This window comes from Manacus candei, unplaced genomic scaffold (genome assembly GCF_025592945.1).
Source record: "Manacus candei isolate 608988 ecotype Guabito, Panama unplaced genomic scaffold, ASM2559294v1 h1tg000028l, whole genome shotgun sequence".
Classification (NCBI taxonomy): domain Eukaryota; kingdom Metazoa; phylum Chordata; class Aves; order Passeriformes; family Pipridae; genus Manacus; species Manacus candei.
The window spans coordinates 3290735-3309989 of NW_026138076.1; the positions used below are offsets into that span (position 1 = coordinate 3290735).

The window sequence follows — 19255 nt, forward strand, 5'->3', positions numbered from 1 at the left end:
TTGCTCGATTCACAGGCTACAGCGGAGGTGGGGAGGGAAAGGGTAGGAGAAAATCACTAGAGAGGTTTGAGAAGGCAACAGAAGCAATACTCGGGCGTGAAATGAGGTTCGGTTTTGAGGACTGAACTGGTGTTTTGAGATGAGCAGCTATCCCACTTGCAGCACTAGCAGCAGCAGAGACACAGGGTAAGACTGAGCTTTCTGGAGTGCAGCGCTTGACTCGTCCTCCCTCCTCCTCCTCCCTCCCTTTCTCCCTCCCTCTCTCACTCTCGCTCTCTCTCTCTCTGCTCTCCCTCTTTCTCTCTCTCCCTCTCTTTCTGTGTGTATGTAGCGCAGGCGGCTCTGCTGCTGCAGCGTCAGGGAAGAGCTACCGAGAGAGGCTTCAGCAGCTCCCACCACTTTGGGCAAACTTGCCGGTTTACCGCTTCTTCTTTTTTTTTCCCTTTTTTTTTTTTTTTTTTTCTTCCGAGTGGGAAGCTTCTCAATTGCCATTCAACATTTTAAAGCACAAGCCGCTCAGCCGTGAAAGCGCCTGATCCACACTTCTCTGAAAGACACAGGAGGGAATACACAATTGCAGATTTCACCCACTGTGGCGGTGCAGATCACAGGAAACAACTGATTGATATAATTTTATTTGCAAATAGAACTCTGTTTTTTCTTTTTTTTTAATCGCGTCGCGGCTCTTTTCCCCTCCCCTTTGCCATTCCGCTTATATGGATGTAATTCAGAATCTGTGTTAATTCACGTGGGGGATCCAGTTACATCTTGTTCCGCTCCGGGTATATTTACGAGCGACCAATAATCGCCTTTGGACACATAGTTTTGTTGCTAACCTTTGAACTGAAAGGATCAAGTTCAGATCTGGTTACCTGCATTGGGACGGGAAGGAAGAGGAGAGAGACTGCAATCTCATTTGTGAATCGCTCTCAGTGCTGCAGATCCAGATTGCTATAACACATGCAGTGCAAATGCAGGTAAGGCACACACACAAACTGCGGATGCAAAAACAAACTTGGGACTATTGTGTGTCTATGTTCTTATCTCCAGCCTTGCAAATTCTGGGCAAACGGCTTCTGCAGTTTCTGTATCGTTGCTTTGTGACTAATGACCTTGCGCAGAGTTCTTAAAAAAAATCCGCTCCGGAGAAAGAGCTGAACATTTTAGGCGATCTCTGAAGATGGATTTGGGTGCTTTTCTGCCAACCAAAGGGGATATTCTGTGGACTGCTCTGTAATACTCGGGGTTCTTCTCCTATCAGCTGTGCAGCTACCGACATTATTGGGATTTTTATTTTTTTCTTTACTTTTTTTTTCCCTAAGAACTCCCCATTGCTAAGAGGATTTGGAGTTTTCCCGACACAAGCCCTTTGAATAAAGCGAATCACATTTTTTTTCCCCTGTGTGTGCAGAGAGGGGGAAGAATAAAGCTAATGCCTTGGTCGTAAACGGCTGAGAGAGAGAGAGGGAGAGAGAGGGAGACAGAAAAGAGAGAGAGAGTGTGAATTGTAGTTAACTCTAGTGTCGAAGAAGACGACCTGGGGGGCTTCGAATCGTACAGTGCTGCTCCTGCTTTTATTGCAAACCTTGCAAAGTGATTACAGTAAAATCAGAGAGGAGGAGGAGAAGGGGGAGGAGAAGGAAAATCCCATCCTATCTACCGAGATGAATCTTTAAAAAGCAAAATACACTGTCCCGTGAACTGTAAGTATATCGCAACTGGAAGGCAGGGAGGGCAGCAGAGGAGCCAGCAGCAGGGTTTTGACCACCAATTGCACCAGCCATGAGACAATAAGTTTCCAGGAATAAAAGGATTTTATAATTGATCACCTGGACGCTCAGCCGCTCTGTTGGCTTATCAGGGGAGTTTATTGGGGAGGCAGGTGGGACTGAGAGGAGGGCGGGGGGTTTCAGTGCAGGGAAGATGAGGAAGATGCGGACCCTCCTTGGCTTTGTACATTGGTGCTGCTGCTTCTTGCTCCTCCTGCCTCTGCCGCTCTGGGTCAGCCTGGCAGCGGCTAAACAGCTCCTGAAGTACCGGCTGGCCGAGGAGGGACCCGCTGACATTCGCATCGGCAACGTGGCTTCCGACCTGGGTATCGTGACGGGCTCCGGAGAGGTGACATTCAGCCTGGAGTCGGGCTCCGACTATCTCAAGATCGATAACATAACCGGGGAGCTGAGCACCACAGAGCGGCGCATCGACCGCGAAAAGCTGCCGCAGTGCCAGATGATCTTCGACGAGAACGAGTGCTTCCTGGACTTCGAGGTGTCGGTCATCGGCCCGTCGCAGAGCTGGGTGGACCTCTTCGAGGGCCGGGTCATCATCCTGGACATAAACGACAACACCCCCACCTTCCCTTCCCCCGTCCTCACGCTCACCGTGGAGGAGAACCGGCCCGTGGGGACCCTGTACCTGCTCCCCACTGCCACCGACAGGGACTTTGGCCGCAACGGCATCGAGCGCTACGAGCTTCTGCAGGAGCCCGGCGGGGACAGCGGCCGCCGCGCCGGCGGGGGAATCTCGGCCGCGGCGGTCCCCGAGAGCGCCCCCTACCCCGGCGGCAGCAAGCGGCGGCAGGAGGCGGAGGCGGCGGCCCGCAGCAGCGTCTTCGAGCTGCAGGTGGCTGACACCCTGGACGGGGAGAAGCAGCCACAGCTGATCGTCAAGGGGGCGCTGGACCGGGAGCAGCGGGACTCCTACGAGCTCAGCCTCCGCGTGCGGGATGGCGGCGACCCGGCACGGTCCTCGCAGGCGATCCTGAGGGTGCTGATCACCGACGTGAACGACAACAGCCCCCGCTTCGAGAAGAGCGTCTATGAGGCGGATCTGGCGGAGAACAGCAGCCCCGGGACCCCGATCCTGCAGCTGCGAGCCACCGACCTGGACGTGGGGGTGAATGGACAGATCGAGTATGTCTTTGGGGCGGCCACAGAGTCTGTCAGGCGTCTACTGCGGCTGGACGAGAACTCGGGCTGGCTCAGTGTCTTGCACCGCATCGACCGGGAGGAAGTGAATCAGCTTCGCTTCACTGTCATGGCCCGAGACCGGGGCCAGCCCCCCAAGACAGACAAGGCCACGGTCGTGCTGAATATCCGGGATGAGAATGACAACGTGCCCACCATCGACATCCGGAAAATTGGGCGCATTCCGCTCCGGGACGGGGTGGCTAGTGTGGCTGAGGACGTGCTGGTGGACACCCCCATCGCCCTGGTGCAGGTGTCAGACCGGGACCAAGGTGAAAATGGCGTGGTGACCTGCACTGTGGTAGGTGATGTGCCCTTCCAGCTCAAGCCGGCCAGCGAGGGTGAAGGGGAGCCACAGAACAAGCGCAAGTATTTCCTCCACACCTCAGCCCCTCTGGATTATGAAGCTGTCCGTGACTACAACGTGGTGATTGTAGCTGTGGACTCTGGCAGCCCCAGCTTGTCCAGCAACAATTCCCTGCTGGTGCGGGTTGGGGACACTAATGACAACCCTCCTGTGTTCAGCCAGGCCGTGTTGGAGGTCTCCTTCCCGGAAAACAACTTACCAGGTGAGAGGGTTGCCACAGTGGTTGCCACGGATGCAGACAGCGGCAAGAACGCTGAGATCACCTACTCACTGGAGGCCTCACCCCTATCCTCAGAGGCACCAGGCAGCATCTTCAGCATCGACCCTGACTCTGGGGATGTGTCAGTGCAGGTGGTGTTGGACCGTGAGCAACGTGACACCTACGAGTTCCAGGTGACAGCCCGGGACAAAGGGGTGCCATCACTACAAGGCTCCACCACAGTGGTGGTGCGGGTGGCAGACCGCAATGACAATGAGCCGCGCTTCATGCAGGATGTGTTCACCTTCTATGTGAAGGAAAACCTGCAGCCCAACAGCCCTGTAGGCATGGTGACTGTAATGGACTTTGATAAGGGCCGCAACGCTGAGCTCAGCCTCTCCATCCAGCCTGGTGACCACGACCAGGCAGCTGGCATCTTCTCCATCGAGAATGACACTGGAACCATTTTCTCCACTGTCTCTTTTGACCGCGAACAGCAGACTAGCTACACCTTTAAGGTAAAGGCAGTGGATGGAGGTGAGCCACCACGCTCTGCCACTGCCACCGTGTCCCTCTTTGTGATGGATGAGAATGACAATGCACCCACAGTCACCTTCCCCAGCAACAGCTCCTACACTGTGCTGCCACCCTCCAGCAACATGCGCACTGTGGTGGCCACAGTGGTTGCCACCGACGCTGACACTGGTCTCAATGCTGACCTCAACTACAGCATTGTTGGGGGTAACCCCTTCAAACTCTTTGAGATCGACCCAGCCAGTGGTGTGGTGTCACTGGTGGGCAAGTTGGCCCCCAAGCACTACGGCCTGCACCGCCTGGTTGTGCAGGTGAATGACAGTGGGCAGCCTCCCCAGTCCACAACTGCCCTACTCCACGTCTTTGTCAATGAGAGCCTGTCCAATGCTACCGTGGTGGAGAGCCAGGTGGCCCGCAGCCTTCACACTCCCTTGGCCCAGGACATCGCCGGTGACCCCAGCTATGAGCTGAGCAAGCAGCGGCTTAGCATAGTCATTGGCGTGGTGGCCGGCATCATGACTGTCATCCTCCTCATCCTGGTGGTGGTTATGGCCCGCTACTGCCGCTCCAAGGGCAAGCACGGCTACGAGGCTGGCAAAAAGGACCATGAGGATTTCTTCACCCCACAGCAGCACGACAAGGCCAAGAAGCCCAAGAAGGACAAGAAAGGCAAGAAGGGCAAGCAGCCCCTCTACAGCAGCATCGTCACTGTTGAGGCTTCCAAGCCCAACGGGCAGCGCTACGACAGCGTCAACGAGAAGCTCTCAGACAGCCCTGGTATGGGCCGATACCGCTCCGTCAATGGCGGCCCGGGCAGCCCCGACCTGGCCAGGCACTACAAGTCGAGCTCGCCGCTGCCCACAGTCCAGCTGCACCCGCAGTCTCCCACCGCCGGCAAAAAGCACCAGGCCGTACAGGACCTGCCCCCAGCCAACACCTTCGTGGGCGCCGGCGACAACATCTCCATCGGCTCGGACCACTGCTCCGAGTACAGCTGCCAGGCCAGCAGCAAGTACAGCAAGCAGGTAAGAGCTCTGCGCCCTGCGCACCCCCCGCGGGGCCCCGACACGCACACGCACACACAGAGCGGGTGAGGGAGCGGGGACTGATGCCGCCCCCCCGCCTCCCACACTGGCACAGGCACACACCACCGTCAGGTTCAATGACCCGTTCAGTCTGGTATCCCCGCCCCCTCCCCCTAGGCAGGCAGGTGCGCAACACACAGCACGCAGGAAGGACAGCCAGCTATCTTTATTGTTTTTTATTATTAGTAGTAGCATTATTATTTTTACCATTCCCTCCGCTCTTCAGACCCGGCAGCCAAACAGCCTGTCCATGTAGCCGCACCAAGGGGGACAGGTTGCCCCGCCGTAGGTGCAGCGGCAGCCGGGCGCGGGGGCAGGGCACGGGCCGGGGACTTGGCCGCCAGCCGCCGACAGCGAGCTGTAAGGCAACTCGAGATGCCTTTATTAGCTGCTCGCCCGGAGGCCAAACCAGGCGGTTTGAGGGGGGTGGGGAATCAGGACTCCCCCACACCGGGCGGAGCCGCCATCCCCCGCCCGCCCCCCGGCCCCGCCTTCAGCAGCCGGTCCTTTCGCTTCCCCCGCCGAGATGCTTTCACAGCCTCAGAGACGTGTCGGCTCCGGCTGAGGTGGAAAGTTTCGCCTCAGCAGCCAGGTGTTTCAGGGAAAGGGGGTTGCTGCCTGCCTGATGCTTCCTAAAGCTGTGAGTGAGAGTGGATTTGCAGCCGACGCGCTGAAGCGTTAATGGCTGTAATTACCAGGTCTTTCATTAGGACCAAAATCCTTAAATAATCCACACAGCCTATCTGCGATCTAATTTACACCACTCAGACTGCACTCAGTTCAGTAGTTGCTCTGAATACACATAAGCGTTAGTGAGTTTAGAATCGCAACTCCAGTATGTTTTCATTGGTTTGTTTGTTTTTTTTTGTTTTTTTTGTTTTGTTTTTTTTTTTTTAATGCCCCTCTTGCCTATCATACGAAATTTCATTCAACCTGAGAGGCCCTCATTTGCCAGCCCAGCTCCCGCATAGCTCTGTTTGTAGGGTGTGACTGCCGTGAGACCTCTCTGAGGTGCCTTCGGGGGTGCCACAAGTGACTGGCTGTGGTCTCGGCTGCGTTGGGGGGGATTGGTTCAGTGAAGCTCCGATAGCCTAAAACTGGTGACGGTAGTGACTGATTTACAGTTCTTACAATAAAATAGGGATAGCTCAGAGGGGAATCAAGCTTCTAAGTGAAAGCATCTGTTTATTTTATAAGACGCATATGTAGCCTGAACAGAGGTTGCTTTTCTTTAGAGGAGTACTTTTTGGGTGATAGTGAAATGAGATAACTTCACACAGTGATTTCCATCACATCCTTATTTATAAGATAATATTCTGAACATTTCCTCAGCTACAATGCATGTTACACAAGAATCTAGGAGCAAATGAATGCTGATTCGTGTAAGTACACAGCCGAGACTGGAACAGGGAAATTCTGACTCGTTTGACAAAAATGCTTTCTGTTCACTTTATTAACATGCAAATATGGTACACGATGACTTTTTTTTAATACTTTGAAATGTCTGCTAGTTTAATACAATTGAAGTTTTATCACGTGTCACCAGTATTTGCATTCTGCTCAGAAACATTTAAAATATTGTTATTGTAAAATAACATAATTGTATGAGTCCCTCCAGTCTTTCAGGTCACCAAAAAAATGTGATTGATGTACTATCTGCCAGCACTTTTGTGTATGTGCTTTTACAACTGATATAGACTTACAGACCACTTGACACAGTAGTTTCTGGGTGATACATTTCATTAACTCTCTCCTAGAGAGTACATCACAATTTCAGTTTAAGAATAGTCTGTATAAAGTATAAAGTACTAAGAAAGTTACCTTCCATCTCCTAAGTCTTATTAAGCACATAGTAGATTATGCCATTTTAGCCAACGCTGGAAGAAAAGGAGCAATGGAATATATGCTAATCAGATACTGCTTATTTCTTGCTGCTGCAATTTAGCTAAACATATGGATTATAATCTGTTAAAGTGTAATTTCTTTTTAGTGTAAAAGAATGACTTGTATTCTAAGTGTAGGTATGGTAAAGGAATATACCTTACAAATTGCTGGTTTGCTTGATAAAAAAACTTATTTAATATTTTATTACAGAAATGTTTTGAATTACTTAACATTTTCCAAAAATATGTTTTCATATAAAAAATATTAGAAAACTTCTTTGTAGAAGAAAATGGCTTTATTACACTTTTATTTGCAACAATCAAACTAAAAGAAGTACACCCTGAGTTGCTCCATTACTTATGTAGTTTGTTACAAAAACAATTTCTCAGTGTCGATGGTTTTCTTGTACTAAATATTTAGTCTGTTATGAAGGTTTGTTTTCCCAAGTAATTTATAGACAGTATTCTAATATCTTATCTGTTTATTTTTAAACAAGTAGAAAATATTTGCACACATGCACATAAGTTGGAAATTGTGCAAGAAAACAATAAAGGTAGTGCTAAATAATGGACTTTATGGGAGAGACTATCAGTGGTAACCTTTGTTACCACTGTCCTATGGGTACTTGCCAACTTGTTGCTGAGTGACATTTGTATAGTTTTGTTCATGCTTTTGTATTGTAATGGGGACATTAAGACTTGCATAAACAATATATACCCTTTCCACATCTTAAACACTGACAGTTCAGTATTTCTTAATTTAGCAGGCAAAATACATGAGGATTTTTAACACCCAAACCACATGGAGCTCTTGTTCAGCACATTGTTCAGAGAGAAATGTGAAGCAGATGCAAATAAATGTGTATATCAGGTTCTGATGTGGTGTATATCAGGTTCTGACGTGGTGTATATCAGATTGTTTCATAGTTCTCTTGTACATGTGAAACAGAACCAGTGGCATATTGACATCATGGTAGGGAGACTACTTGAAATCTCTTACTGTCTTTATTTACTCACTGTCAGTTCCCTTTGTTCGAAGGAGACATTAGAAGGTGTATAAAATTTTAGAACAAATAAGTGAACTCAGCAGAATGTACCTGCTCGAAGTTATTGGAGATGAGAGCAATACCAATTTCCCATTAGTGTAATTAGAATTGGTAATTGATACTTTTGTATACCTACAGTAGAGCAGTTGGGAAAAAAGTCTCTACTTACATGACCGACTGGTGTGCCCCAGCGAATGCAAGTTGTTTTCATTCTGATTATTTGATACTTCCTTTTTAAGTTGACGAATTGAATTCTTATGTGAGTTCCCAAATATATCTTGTTTGATACAGTATTGTATAAGAGAACTCCAGTGGCGAAAACTGCAAACAATTTGTAACTCTCCTCCTTCTTGACCTCATGTGTTATATGAAGTTAAAAACTAAATTCTGTATTCAGTAGGCTTCTGACATTTCACTGTCACCTTTTTTTAAGAGAACTTTCACAAATGTAACTCCTATTCTTGTCTTATTTAACGTAGTATTACTCTGAAATATTCTTTTAGCCTCTCACTTATCAATTCTCTCCTTTTCACTAAGGCTTTAACATATCTACTTAATGCCAAACAAATTTTAAATCACTTAGTATTCCACAGGTCTTAATTACTTGCCAAAAGTTAAAGCTGTACGCTGCCTGTGAGGAGCCTGGTTACTACTAACTTCCAGCAAAGACAGCCAAAGATAAGGAAAGCTCAGGGCCTTAGGGGAGTCACTTAGCAGCTTGGAGAGTTACATACTTAATCATAATTCTCATAATGGATTTTAATTGTAAATAATTGTTTATTTTGTCATTTAGTTACAGATATGTCTTTATAATATATGCTTTCCCCTCTCCACTTTGTCTTACAGTGCAAAATAGTGGCATCTAATCAGGTTTATTTCACTGAAACTTTTAATCACAAATCAGCGTGTTAACAACCACTGTTCGAACAACAGGCATTTTAAGTACTGTTTATATGTTTATAATTTTTTGCCATCACATTACCTTGGTTTCTTTTTTACTTGCTCTACTAAACAGTGATTATTGACTCCTTAAAGCACTGCAGTTATGCTGCTGGCATTTTTTTCTTTGTTATTTTTTTTAAGAGGTGCTGGTCCCTGTCAGTAGAATTAGCAGAATCAGTACAGGAATTTCTGAGCAGCATTATTTCTTTGCTTGGGGTATTGGCTTCTTAGCCAATTCTGTAATTCTTTATGAAAAATCCCAATGCCTTTTCTCATTGGAAGTGTACTGTTTAGTGAAGAAAAAAATATTTATCATACCAGAGTGGGCTGACACACTAATCAGAATTGGATGCATTTGCTGTAAAGTCTTATTTCCATGAAAGTGAAATATGTAGAAATTAATTTCTGAAAAAAAATTATTTGCATACTAGCCAGTTAATTTATTTTGTAATATTTCAAACATTAATTAGTCTGTTGCAATATAGAAGCATTTTGACTAGTTGGTTATCATGTGTGTGAATTGTATCTATAAACTAAATGGGTCAATTTCCTCATAAACATGCACATATACCCAGCAGCCTTGACAGGACCCAAAATTCATCCATTAAGGGGGCAATCAGTTTAACCATGCAGGAAAGCATCATCTTTCTTCTTGCTTATGTACAGACACACACGTACACAGATGCTTATCTTTGTAATCACAGAGCAACTCTAAAGAATGAAGTTTTTCACAACTTTTAGACAAGCAAATATCCTACAGTATAATATAATAATAACAATTCATAAGTGCAATGTAAAAAAATGGGAACATTGTTATTAAGTATAAACATTTACATTGGTGAATTCTTTCATACATTTGACTTTACTCTTTAGTGAAAAGTGTACAGAGGTATTTTCAATTTTCTGTTCTAATTTTGCATTATATTAAATATTTTGCAATTAGTTTTTAAAAGTGACCCACATTTGACCTTCAGTAACAAATTATGATGAAAGAGGGGCTAATTAAACATGAAATGGATGGATCGTTGATGCTTTAATTATCTTTATTTAACACAAAGTGTTCCACTGATAAGTGCAGCTTTTATTTTTTTCCTCTCCAGTAAAATCATCTTGTACAGTGTGCAAATGACTCAGTTACCACTGAATCATTCTGTGCTCCCAGGAGATGTACAAAGCCAAAAGGGACAGGATCTGAGTAAAGGAGGATTCATGCTCTGAATAAGTAAAGAACAGTACTGTTATAGCAAGGGGTAGCAAGAAACATCTTTAAAAGGATAGAATCTGATTTATCAACTCCGACAGCTCTCTGGCGTTATACCTACTGTTATGAACCTGGGTTATAACGACTGTTAGAAGTTTGACTATTGCAGTGTCAGTCTTTGTGCTGTAGCAATGTATTTCTGAGTGTGATTCTTCCTCTTTCTCTCTCTCTTGTTTTTTTGTTTGTTTTTTTTTTTCTTTTTCAAATTTATATTTAGTTGCCTTGTTTTCTACTATTTGCTCATTTGACCATCAGTACAACTGTGTTTCTGAGAAATACTCACAGCTTCAGATGCATTTTCCTTTAAGTATTTTCTTTCAAAAGTTTTAGAAAGTTTATGTAGTTAGTGATCTGCTGGGCTACTTTGAGATGTAAAACTAATAAATTTGGTTTTGCATTAAAATATAAAAGAAAATCAACAAACTTCAGAAGTAGTTAGCATTATGCTTATAAGTCAATTAAATCCTTGACGTACACTGTGAACTCTTCTCTATGAACTCTTTGCTGAACATTTTAGTATTTAATTACTAATCTTAACAGGATTAACATAATTTTCTTTGACTATATATGTATAGGAAATACTGATGCAGGCATATGAGCAAGTACAGTACAGTACCTAGCAGGCTGGTCTTCTAAGTCTGCTTTCAACATAAACTGTTAAAGCTGCAAGATATTTTCCCTTTTTTCAGTCTTAGGCCACATATAATATGTTCCATGTCATTTATGTTCTACATTTCTCCATTTTTAAAAATTTATTACCTTTTTAGCTGTGTTTATCTCACTGTGTGCAGAGGGGATAGTATTTTTGTATTTTTCTTCCTGGATTTTTCTTTCCTGGAAGAGTAGATTTTTCGTCTATCTGTTATCAGATTTTGGACTTTGTAGCATATACTATACATTCATTGTAATCAATAATTGAAAGGACAACAGTAGACCAAAAACTACTATCAAGGATCAAAATAAAGCTTTTATTATTGTTATTTTTCATTATTTTATTTTTTAATCAAATTTGTAAGAGAAAAATCTGGCATTCATATAAGTATATTTCAAGCTAGGACTGATATACTGTCTGCCATATACTTCAGGAAACAGAGGCTTCCCAAGGTCACTTTTATTTTGCTGTTGTGGATGACAAAATATCACGCTAATGCAAGAGTAACTAAGGTTAGCTGGGGCATCTAAAATGTGATTTAGAAGAACAGAATAATGCATAGGAGGTTTTAAAAGTTTTTTATTTCTTATTTTAATACAATTTCCTCTATAAATATTTAACTGAGAGCAGGCCACAAACACAGGTCAAAATCTCCAAATGTGGTTATACTGAAATACCAGTTAGTCAAGTTCCTGAATTATGTCAGTGACACACAGTGAAGTTATCCAACTGTGTGGAACTGTGCTTAACATGAGTCATTTGCTCACTCTTGTGTAGCCATTTTCGCTGAAGAGGTCTACAATCACAATTAAGAACAACTTCTGAATGTATTAAAAATTAGGGAATCAGCTGCATATATAGCATATATGAACAGAAGTGGAGGAACCACTTTATTATTATTTTTTGTGGAAGGAGAAGATGGAAAAACTTTAGTGTAAGTTTTGGATTTTACAAGTTTGAACAGAAACAATGTGCTGTCCTCATCTAAAACTGAAAGGTAAATAAAAGTGATGTACTTTCTTTTTTTTTTATTGTTTATGTCAGTCAAGAAATCCTCTCATTTAGGTAATGCAGCTATTTTGCAGTCATTAGTTTGTAAGATGCTGCAGGATAGCCCCAAAAGTACAATTCAGTTTTACTCAGAGTGAATCACAAATGGCACAATTCTTAGAAACTGAAGAAAAGCATTATCTTTGTCTTTCAAAACTTAATTTGCTTTATTGACTACTGACTGGAGCAGGTACATTTTTTAAAGGCAAACATTTTTCTGTCAGATGAGATTTTGTTACAGATTTGATGTTCTGAATCAAACAACCTAACGTCTGAGTTTGTAATTCTTGAATGAAAGGAATGTGTGGTTGCAAGTGGCATTCTTGCAGTATTAGAAAGCAATAAAAGTAGCATTTAGCAAAGTTTTGATATAGACTCTTTTATTATCTGCAGATAATTATAGATAATGTAAAGTCAATTTTTTAAGACTAGGTACAGAATGTAGGTACTATCTGATGTACTGAAAATCACTCAAAGAATATGTTTTAGAGCTAGAATACAGAAATACTGATTCCATCTGCCAAAAATAGAGACTGTTTTATCTTGCAGTCATGTCTGATTCATATCCTTTATGGTACCACCTTGTAAGTAACAAAATACCTGCCACCTAACAGGATAATTATTCCTGCATTACACACTCACGTGATAATTATGGAGAGTCTGCCATATACTCTGTGAAAATCAGGTTCCTGACTGGGGTTGTGGCCAGGAAGTGTATTCTGTGTTATGTGCCAAATGTTTTCTCTGTGGTAGCAGTTGTCAGAGAGTAACGGGAGGGGCTGCCATAATTTATTCTACTTATCCATGAATAAATGTCAAGGACTTTTCAGCCCTGGAGCAGTGTAAAATATGAGAAGTAGCCCCTACTTCCTTTGGATACCACATCTTGAGAGGCAGAACTTCTTTAATGCAGCCTAAAGACTCATCCTTGGTGAAAAGATCCTTTATCAGGAGAGTGTTTTTACAGAAATACAGTTTGGTGTAGAACTGTGTTTCTGAGTTCAGTGTTATGCTGGAAAAATGAACCAAAGGAAATTATGGAGACTGTCTTGGCATTCTGGTTGTGATTCAGCTGTCTAAACATGCTCATCCTAATGTCAATTTAGATACCTGAAGTTTCTTAGCTATCTGCACAGAGCTGCACAGACAGGGCATATGACGCAAGACCTGAGTGTCTTTTGGGACACTCTTCTGTAGCTCCAGCTCAAGGCCAAACAAAAAAGCAATCACTAAATCCTTTGGTGTACTTAAAGGAACAATAATTGAAACTAAATTAAGTACTCTGCATGTAGCGCATTTTGGCAGGCTTCAAAATTATTTTTCCTGTGAGAACATAAGCACAATTTCCAAATGTGTGTGTGCCATACATATGCGTTTTAATAGAATGTGTGTGTGCAGATACATGTTCACATATATCCTGATGTTAGGTTAACAAACTATTTTTTAATTGACACAAACTCTTTCTGGTCTTACAGACACAATACTGACAACAATTAGCTTAACTGAGCTTCCATTCATCTTCAGACCCCTCAGGCTGATTTTTGTCTCATTTTAGATGAAATTATAGTTAGTTCCACAAAAGTCAATCAAATTTAACTAATGTTAATTGTGGTAAATTGTATCAGGTGTTATAATATTCAGAAACTACTTCATATTTAAACAAAATATAGATAGAGAAACCAGTATATCCATTTGGATGTTATACATCAAATCCCCTGCATTTAAGTTATCAGCATGTATATATGTATAATTTGCAAAATAGGTTTTCATCATGTATTACATCAAAATGTAAAATTATTTTTGTAAAAGGGTCTGGGAATGATGTGACTTTAACGACATTTGAAAAAAATAAGATTTTATTACTGAACACGTTCTTAAACTAATGGTACAGCAAGAGTATATATGTCAAGCTACCTTTATTCGGTTACGCGATAGGTCACGGTGTTTATTCACGGAGCTGTGTGTTACTGCTTGTAGGTATATTTATGAGAAAGACTTGGCCTGGAAACTCCTATCAACTTTATAACACAAAACTTTGCCTTTCAGGTGAAATCTGACCATTTGCTTAGGAAAATCTGTTTAGTTTATTGCAAGTTCTATTTTAAACACTATATTTAACAAGAGAAAATACTTCTGTAGTTTTCAGTCTTTCTAAAGATGAAAGATAATGGAAATATAGATAATAAACCAACAGCAAACTAAAGCATTAGTTAGTTCACCTGGTCCCAATGTTTTCACAGTGATATTTTAAGTCTTTATTTTCTCACCTTTATCAGTCACAACTTTTATGTCTGCTGGTTTCAACATACATTTGATCTCATTATGTCACACCTGCTCTAAGGGATGTTACACTGTTATAAAATTTATGAGTAATGAAACAGTGAATCAGTTGCCTTATCTCCATCCATGTATTCCAAATTGGTTATAATGGCATAACGTGTGCCATGCAGAGGATATCCATCATTCTGTTGAATTAGAAAAATGCTATTTTCAATGAGCATGTAATTATATTCCAGTTGCAGTACAAGTTTACAGAAGGACAGTAATTGATTTCCTTGAGAGAGAAATATTTATTTTTCCAGTAACATCGTGAGTTCTTTTACAGAAGGAATTATTTCACTGGAAACTAGAAATCTCTACTTAACAGTGCACTACATACTCAGCCTCTGAACCTTAGCCCAGATCTGGGGTAAGATCTGTCACACAGATTTGGAAAATTCACTCAGAAGGCTCCTCTGACTATATACTGGTTTTAAGGTTTTTGCTTCCTGCAATTTAAAGGCCTGAATTGACCATTTTATTTTAATGGAATTTTTCTGAATATGAATAAAATTCAGCTATTTCTAGAGCAGGTGTTAATTCGTGTGAGTAAAAGTGACAGCAATGGGGGTGAAACAGAGCAGTACCTGCTTTCATAGAGGCTTTCAACTATGAGAGTTTTTCCTAGGAATTGCAACACATTGTCTGGATCATGTGTTTTACCCGATTTATTATTATATACATACAAAATAGAATAGCAAAACATATCTGAAATATCTAACTACAGTGCAGATGTGAGTAGTACCTTATAGGTTGACAGAGACCTGCTGAGTTGCAGTAGGTTTTTCACCAGCACGTGGGTTTATGTGATGGGTGGGTTAACTCAGTAGGTTCAGACCTGACACTGGCAGCTCCCTTGAGCAGACATGAAACCACTATAGCTTTGTGCAGCACAGTAATTCATTCTGTTTAAATTCTCCAGGTCCATATATGGGATTGTATGTTACTAAAATAATTGTTGCATGCAGTGTTTTTCTGTGCTTTTTTACATGAATTAAAAAAACCCACAAAAAACAACACAAGAGAGCTTTAGTTTAGATGTGAAGGAAACTTGTGTAAGCATTTGCAAAAGGGATTTGCCTTTGCCATCCTATGTTTTACATATATCACAGGACACTTATGTAGTTTGTTCCTTTTTGTGCAGCACCAGTTCTTTAAATAATTATTTACAAAATGCTGCTAGTATTCTGGATCCTTGTGTTTGTTCTTTTGTGCAGATGAAAAAATAAGCAACAGTGTGAAATTATGCAGAATAAATGAAAAAGAGTTTGGTTTCATTATACTGCAAAATGTTTTATCACTTATGGTCTCAAATTCAAGGAGATGGGGGATGTTTTATTCAATTGACCCTTAGGACACTACTGAATTAATTGAAAATTCAACTTGGACTTCCTAATGAAGATATTAGTGCACCTTTCTAGGAACCTTGAATGCTAAATTTATGTATTTTTTTCTATATTAGCTCTTAATTAAATATATAAATTGACTGAACTCTTTAAATTATATGGTAAACTTCCTGGAGAATTAATGTTACAGAAATATGAAAGGGCTGGCTAAAGCATCACTTTACCAAATGTTTCTAAAAGGCTTTATGTATTTATAAGACTTCACGATCTACTATTGATACAAATTACTTAGGATAAAAGAAAATCCATCTGTTATCAAAGAAAAAAATAAATTAAATAAGTCCAAGGATTTGAAAGACTTAGCATTAAGGACTAAGTATTCATACTTTGTGATGGGTTTATAGTAATTGACAGTAGAAAAGACTTCCTTTTATCATTCACAATGTGGGTTATTTTTTTTTTTTAACTAGAGAAAATGACTTTGCCATAAAAGCTGCTCATGTAACATATCCTGTTTCATTTCATAATTTCATATTCTTCACTAAAATGTCTCAATTAAAATGTGACCTACAACATTTCATGTTCTGTTGGGTATTACTAGTTTTGTTATTATTACCCTTACATTTAATCAAATTGTCTGCAGCTAAATAAATAGCATTTCATCAAGAGCCGTTGGTTTTCAATCAGCTAGGAAACAGATTACTGGGCTGAGAACAGATCTAAGGCTGGTGTCTCCAATCTGCAACTAATTGTGTGCTGATAATAGTACTGCCCACAGGCAAATCTTACTTGCTGTCCTGATCTATGATAGATTTTCCTGTATGTTAATATTACAGCAGATGGAGACATTTTGTAATACTGTTACAGTTACTATATTTAATCTTTCCTTTTTAATTGGAAATGTATACTGTTTGGAGATACTATCTCCATGTTTCATTTCTGAAAAGAAATGTAGAAAAGAAAAATCTCAAGAAAAACATTATAGCCGTGCTTTTTCCTTTAGCTTCTCCTCTTAAAACAGTTGCTTCTTTTAAAGATGAAGTACTGTTGATACTTAAATATTTACATATGATATTACATATTCTACTGCTTATCTCAGAGGGGTGAGGAACTTGTCTGACAAACTGCAGCATGAAGTACTGCTTCACTCTCTCTTGGTGGTGTGGGGGCTGTTAGGGGTGCAGGTGCCAGAGTCTTCTCTGGATCAATTGCAAACCAAGTACTCCCCATATACAGTATATATGCAGATTACTTCATTAAGACTTTATAAATATTTCCATTTTCCCAGTGTGAAGCTGATGAGGGTGACTACTGGAGTACACAGTACTCCAGTTCTGTACCAAGACTCCATCATTTCAGGCACTTCACAAATGCAGAACATACTGTAAAAGCTGCTTTTAAACAAAGGATACATAGAGAGTAGATAGCACATACTGTAGTCAGCACATTGTAGCGTTCTGGAAGGAAACTATCTTCTGGGCTGTGTGCATTGTTCTTGTGAAATGATTCCAACAGTTTCAAATCTGTTTTTTCACCTTGCTAGTTATGCAAACAGCTCTTCACTTTTTCTCTAAAGCAAGTGGGAATTGTTCACTGTCACAAAAAATAAATAACAAGAGTACCTGATCTGCAGAGCATGGAAGTGATAAAAACACATGCTTATGAGTGCTTGAGACTTCACAGCTATTAATTCTGAACTTTTTGATTGCAGTTCTGTTTTACAAGAGTGGATGCTGTTAGGGCAGCAGTACACAGTGACAGTGAAGGATTATGACAACATGCATTTGTCACTGTAAGCTTGATAAATTCAGTGTAAGAGATGGTCAGAAAATGCCCCTAAACCTGAAGTCATGAAATGCATCTTGCCTTTACTGAAAATAAAAATATTGAACATTTTTTTATTACTGCTAAGGATCTTTAGTAGTAATTTAATACTAATATGAGTATGTTTGAGAAGATTTCTTTGTGTGTAATCAAGTGTATAACTCTTGTCAATGTTAGTGAATTTCTCAAGGTGTACATTGAGGGAGTACATCTAGGAGTTTATGCACAGAATGCTATTGAACATACAACATGTATTCACATAAAGAAGGGTCCTTTACAAAAGGTCAGAAAATACTATAGCATGTTTGTCATTGGTAAAAGTCACAAGGACTCTTCAGGCTTTCATGAATACTCTAAAACATTTTTAAAGCCACCTTAGCACTTGAAGTCTAAATTACAAGTTTGCTTAAAAGTATACTCGCTAACTCCCCATCTCCATCATGTCTTCCATTTTGAGATTGCAACATTCACAGTGTGGTGGGAATGTTTCAAATCAGAAACCACATTTTTGGCTTATGGGTAGAAATAGGAATTTCAGTAATAATTAGGCATTATTCTGAAATTTTGTACTGTGAGACAGCAGAACACAAAGAATACGAATGCGGAATCTGTAGTATTTATGCTCAAATTTTACAGCAATAACAGTGAAAAGAAATTCTGTGTTATAAGGTAGAAGGTCCTGAATAAAGGAAGCAATTGAGTAAGAACATGTCTAGAAATGTTAGTACTTCATTTTTTTTAATCTTTATCATTGTAGGGAATTCATCTTCAGCTTTTCTGAAATCCTCACTGAGCTGGTAATTTTTTTCACATTTTCAGAACATCATCAAAGCCATGCTAATCTGGACCAAGGGCATGTCTCAGAGTCCTTGAATCTCTGAAGAAAACATTTTACTGTCTGTTCTATTTTTGACATATTATTCACCTCAAACTTCTATAAAACATATAGAGAGGACAGTTTGATTATTTACAAGGCAGGTGTTATAGGTTACAATCAACAGTTTATAGTTCATCCCAAGATTAATAAGAAAGAGTTGCAGATCCAAGAGGCATATTTTGTCCCATCTTTAAACCTGTAATCTGGAGGAGGAAAAGGAAAGATTTCATGAGAAACGGAAATCCAGATTTTTTTTTCCTGTAGTGTAAAACTGTAGGTATTTCATTTCTCTGCCAAAAGAAAGGCCTAGCATTTAAATAGAACTTTTCTCATAGAAAAGGAGAAGGGTTAGAGTTCTCTGTTTTTCATTTTTCTTCCTTTTTTTAGTCCCTAGAATTTTCTTTGTAACTCAGAAAGAAGAGTTATTTTTTAGTCATTCAACACTCTAGATTCTGACAAAGTCTTTCATTAATTAATTAAAAAATATTTGGGAATAACTTTGTTCAGTAAAACTAATGCTCTCTACCTTCCTCTTCATTTTTATCAAAAGCAGTGATAGGACACTGAGTCATATAGATGGGAAAACTTCATCTTTCTATGCTTTTAGGAATGCCTTCTTATTTTTTCTATGCTTATATTTGGAATGATTTTGAAGGAACTCTTACATGAAGCATAAACTAGATAACTACTACAAAGACATAAAGGACTAAAACAAAGAGAACTTGTGATGGAAACAATTGCTCCCAAAATCTCTTCTTTCCAGTTTTGATTTTTTTTTTAAGCATGAAAATTCTGATTAAAAAATTAACCTAGTGAACCTTAAAACAATCACTTATATGTTGGCTTTATGAAGAGCTGTTTTAAGAGCCAAAAAAAGACAAGTTTTGAGAGTCAAATAAAATAA

General features: G+C 40.9%; 1 protein-coding gene across 4 annotated transcripts in view; it reads left to right on the top strand.

Annotated features, from left to right (window-relative positions):
- Nucleotides 1-293: 293 nt before the first annotated feature.
- The window catches only part of PCDH7 (protocadherin 7), a 268645-nt gene continuing 249683 nt past the window's right edge, over nt 294-19255 (top strand). For 2 of the 4 annotated variants that reach the window (XM_051789930.1, XM_051789931.1), the window contains exon 1: nt 295-5091. In XM_051789930.1, the coding sequence (XP_051645890.1) occupies nt 1924-5091 (3168 nt within the window). In that variant the 5' untranslated portion in view covers nt 295-1923. Of the gene's footprint in view, nt 5092-19255 lie in introns of all 4 variants that reach the window. The other 2 variants (XM_051789933.1, XM_051789929.1) reach the window with 2 other exon arrangements.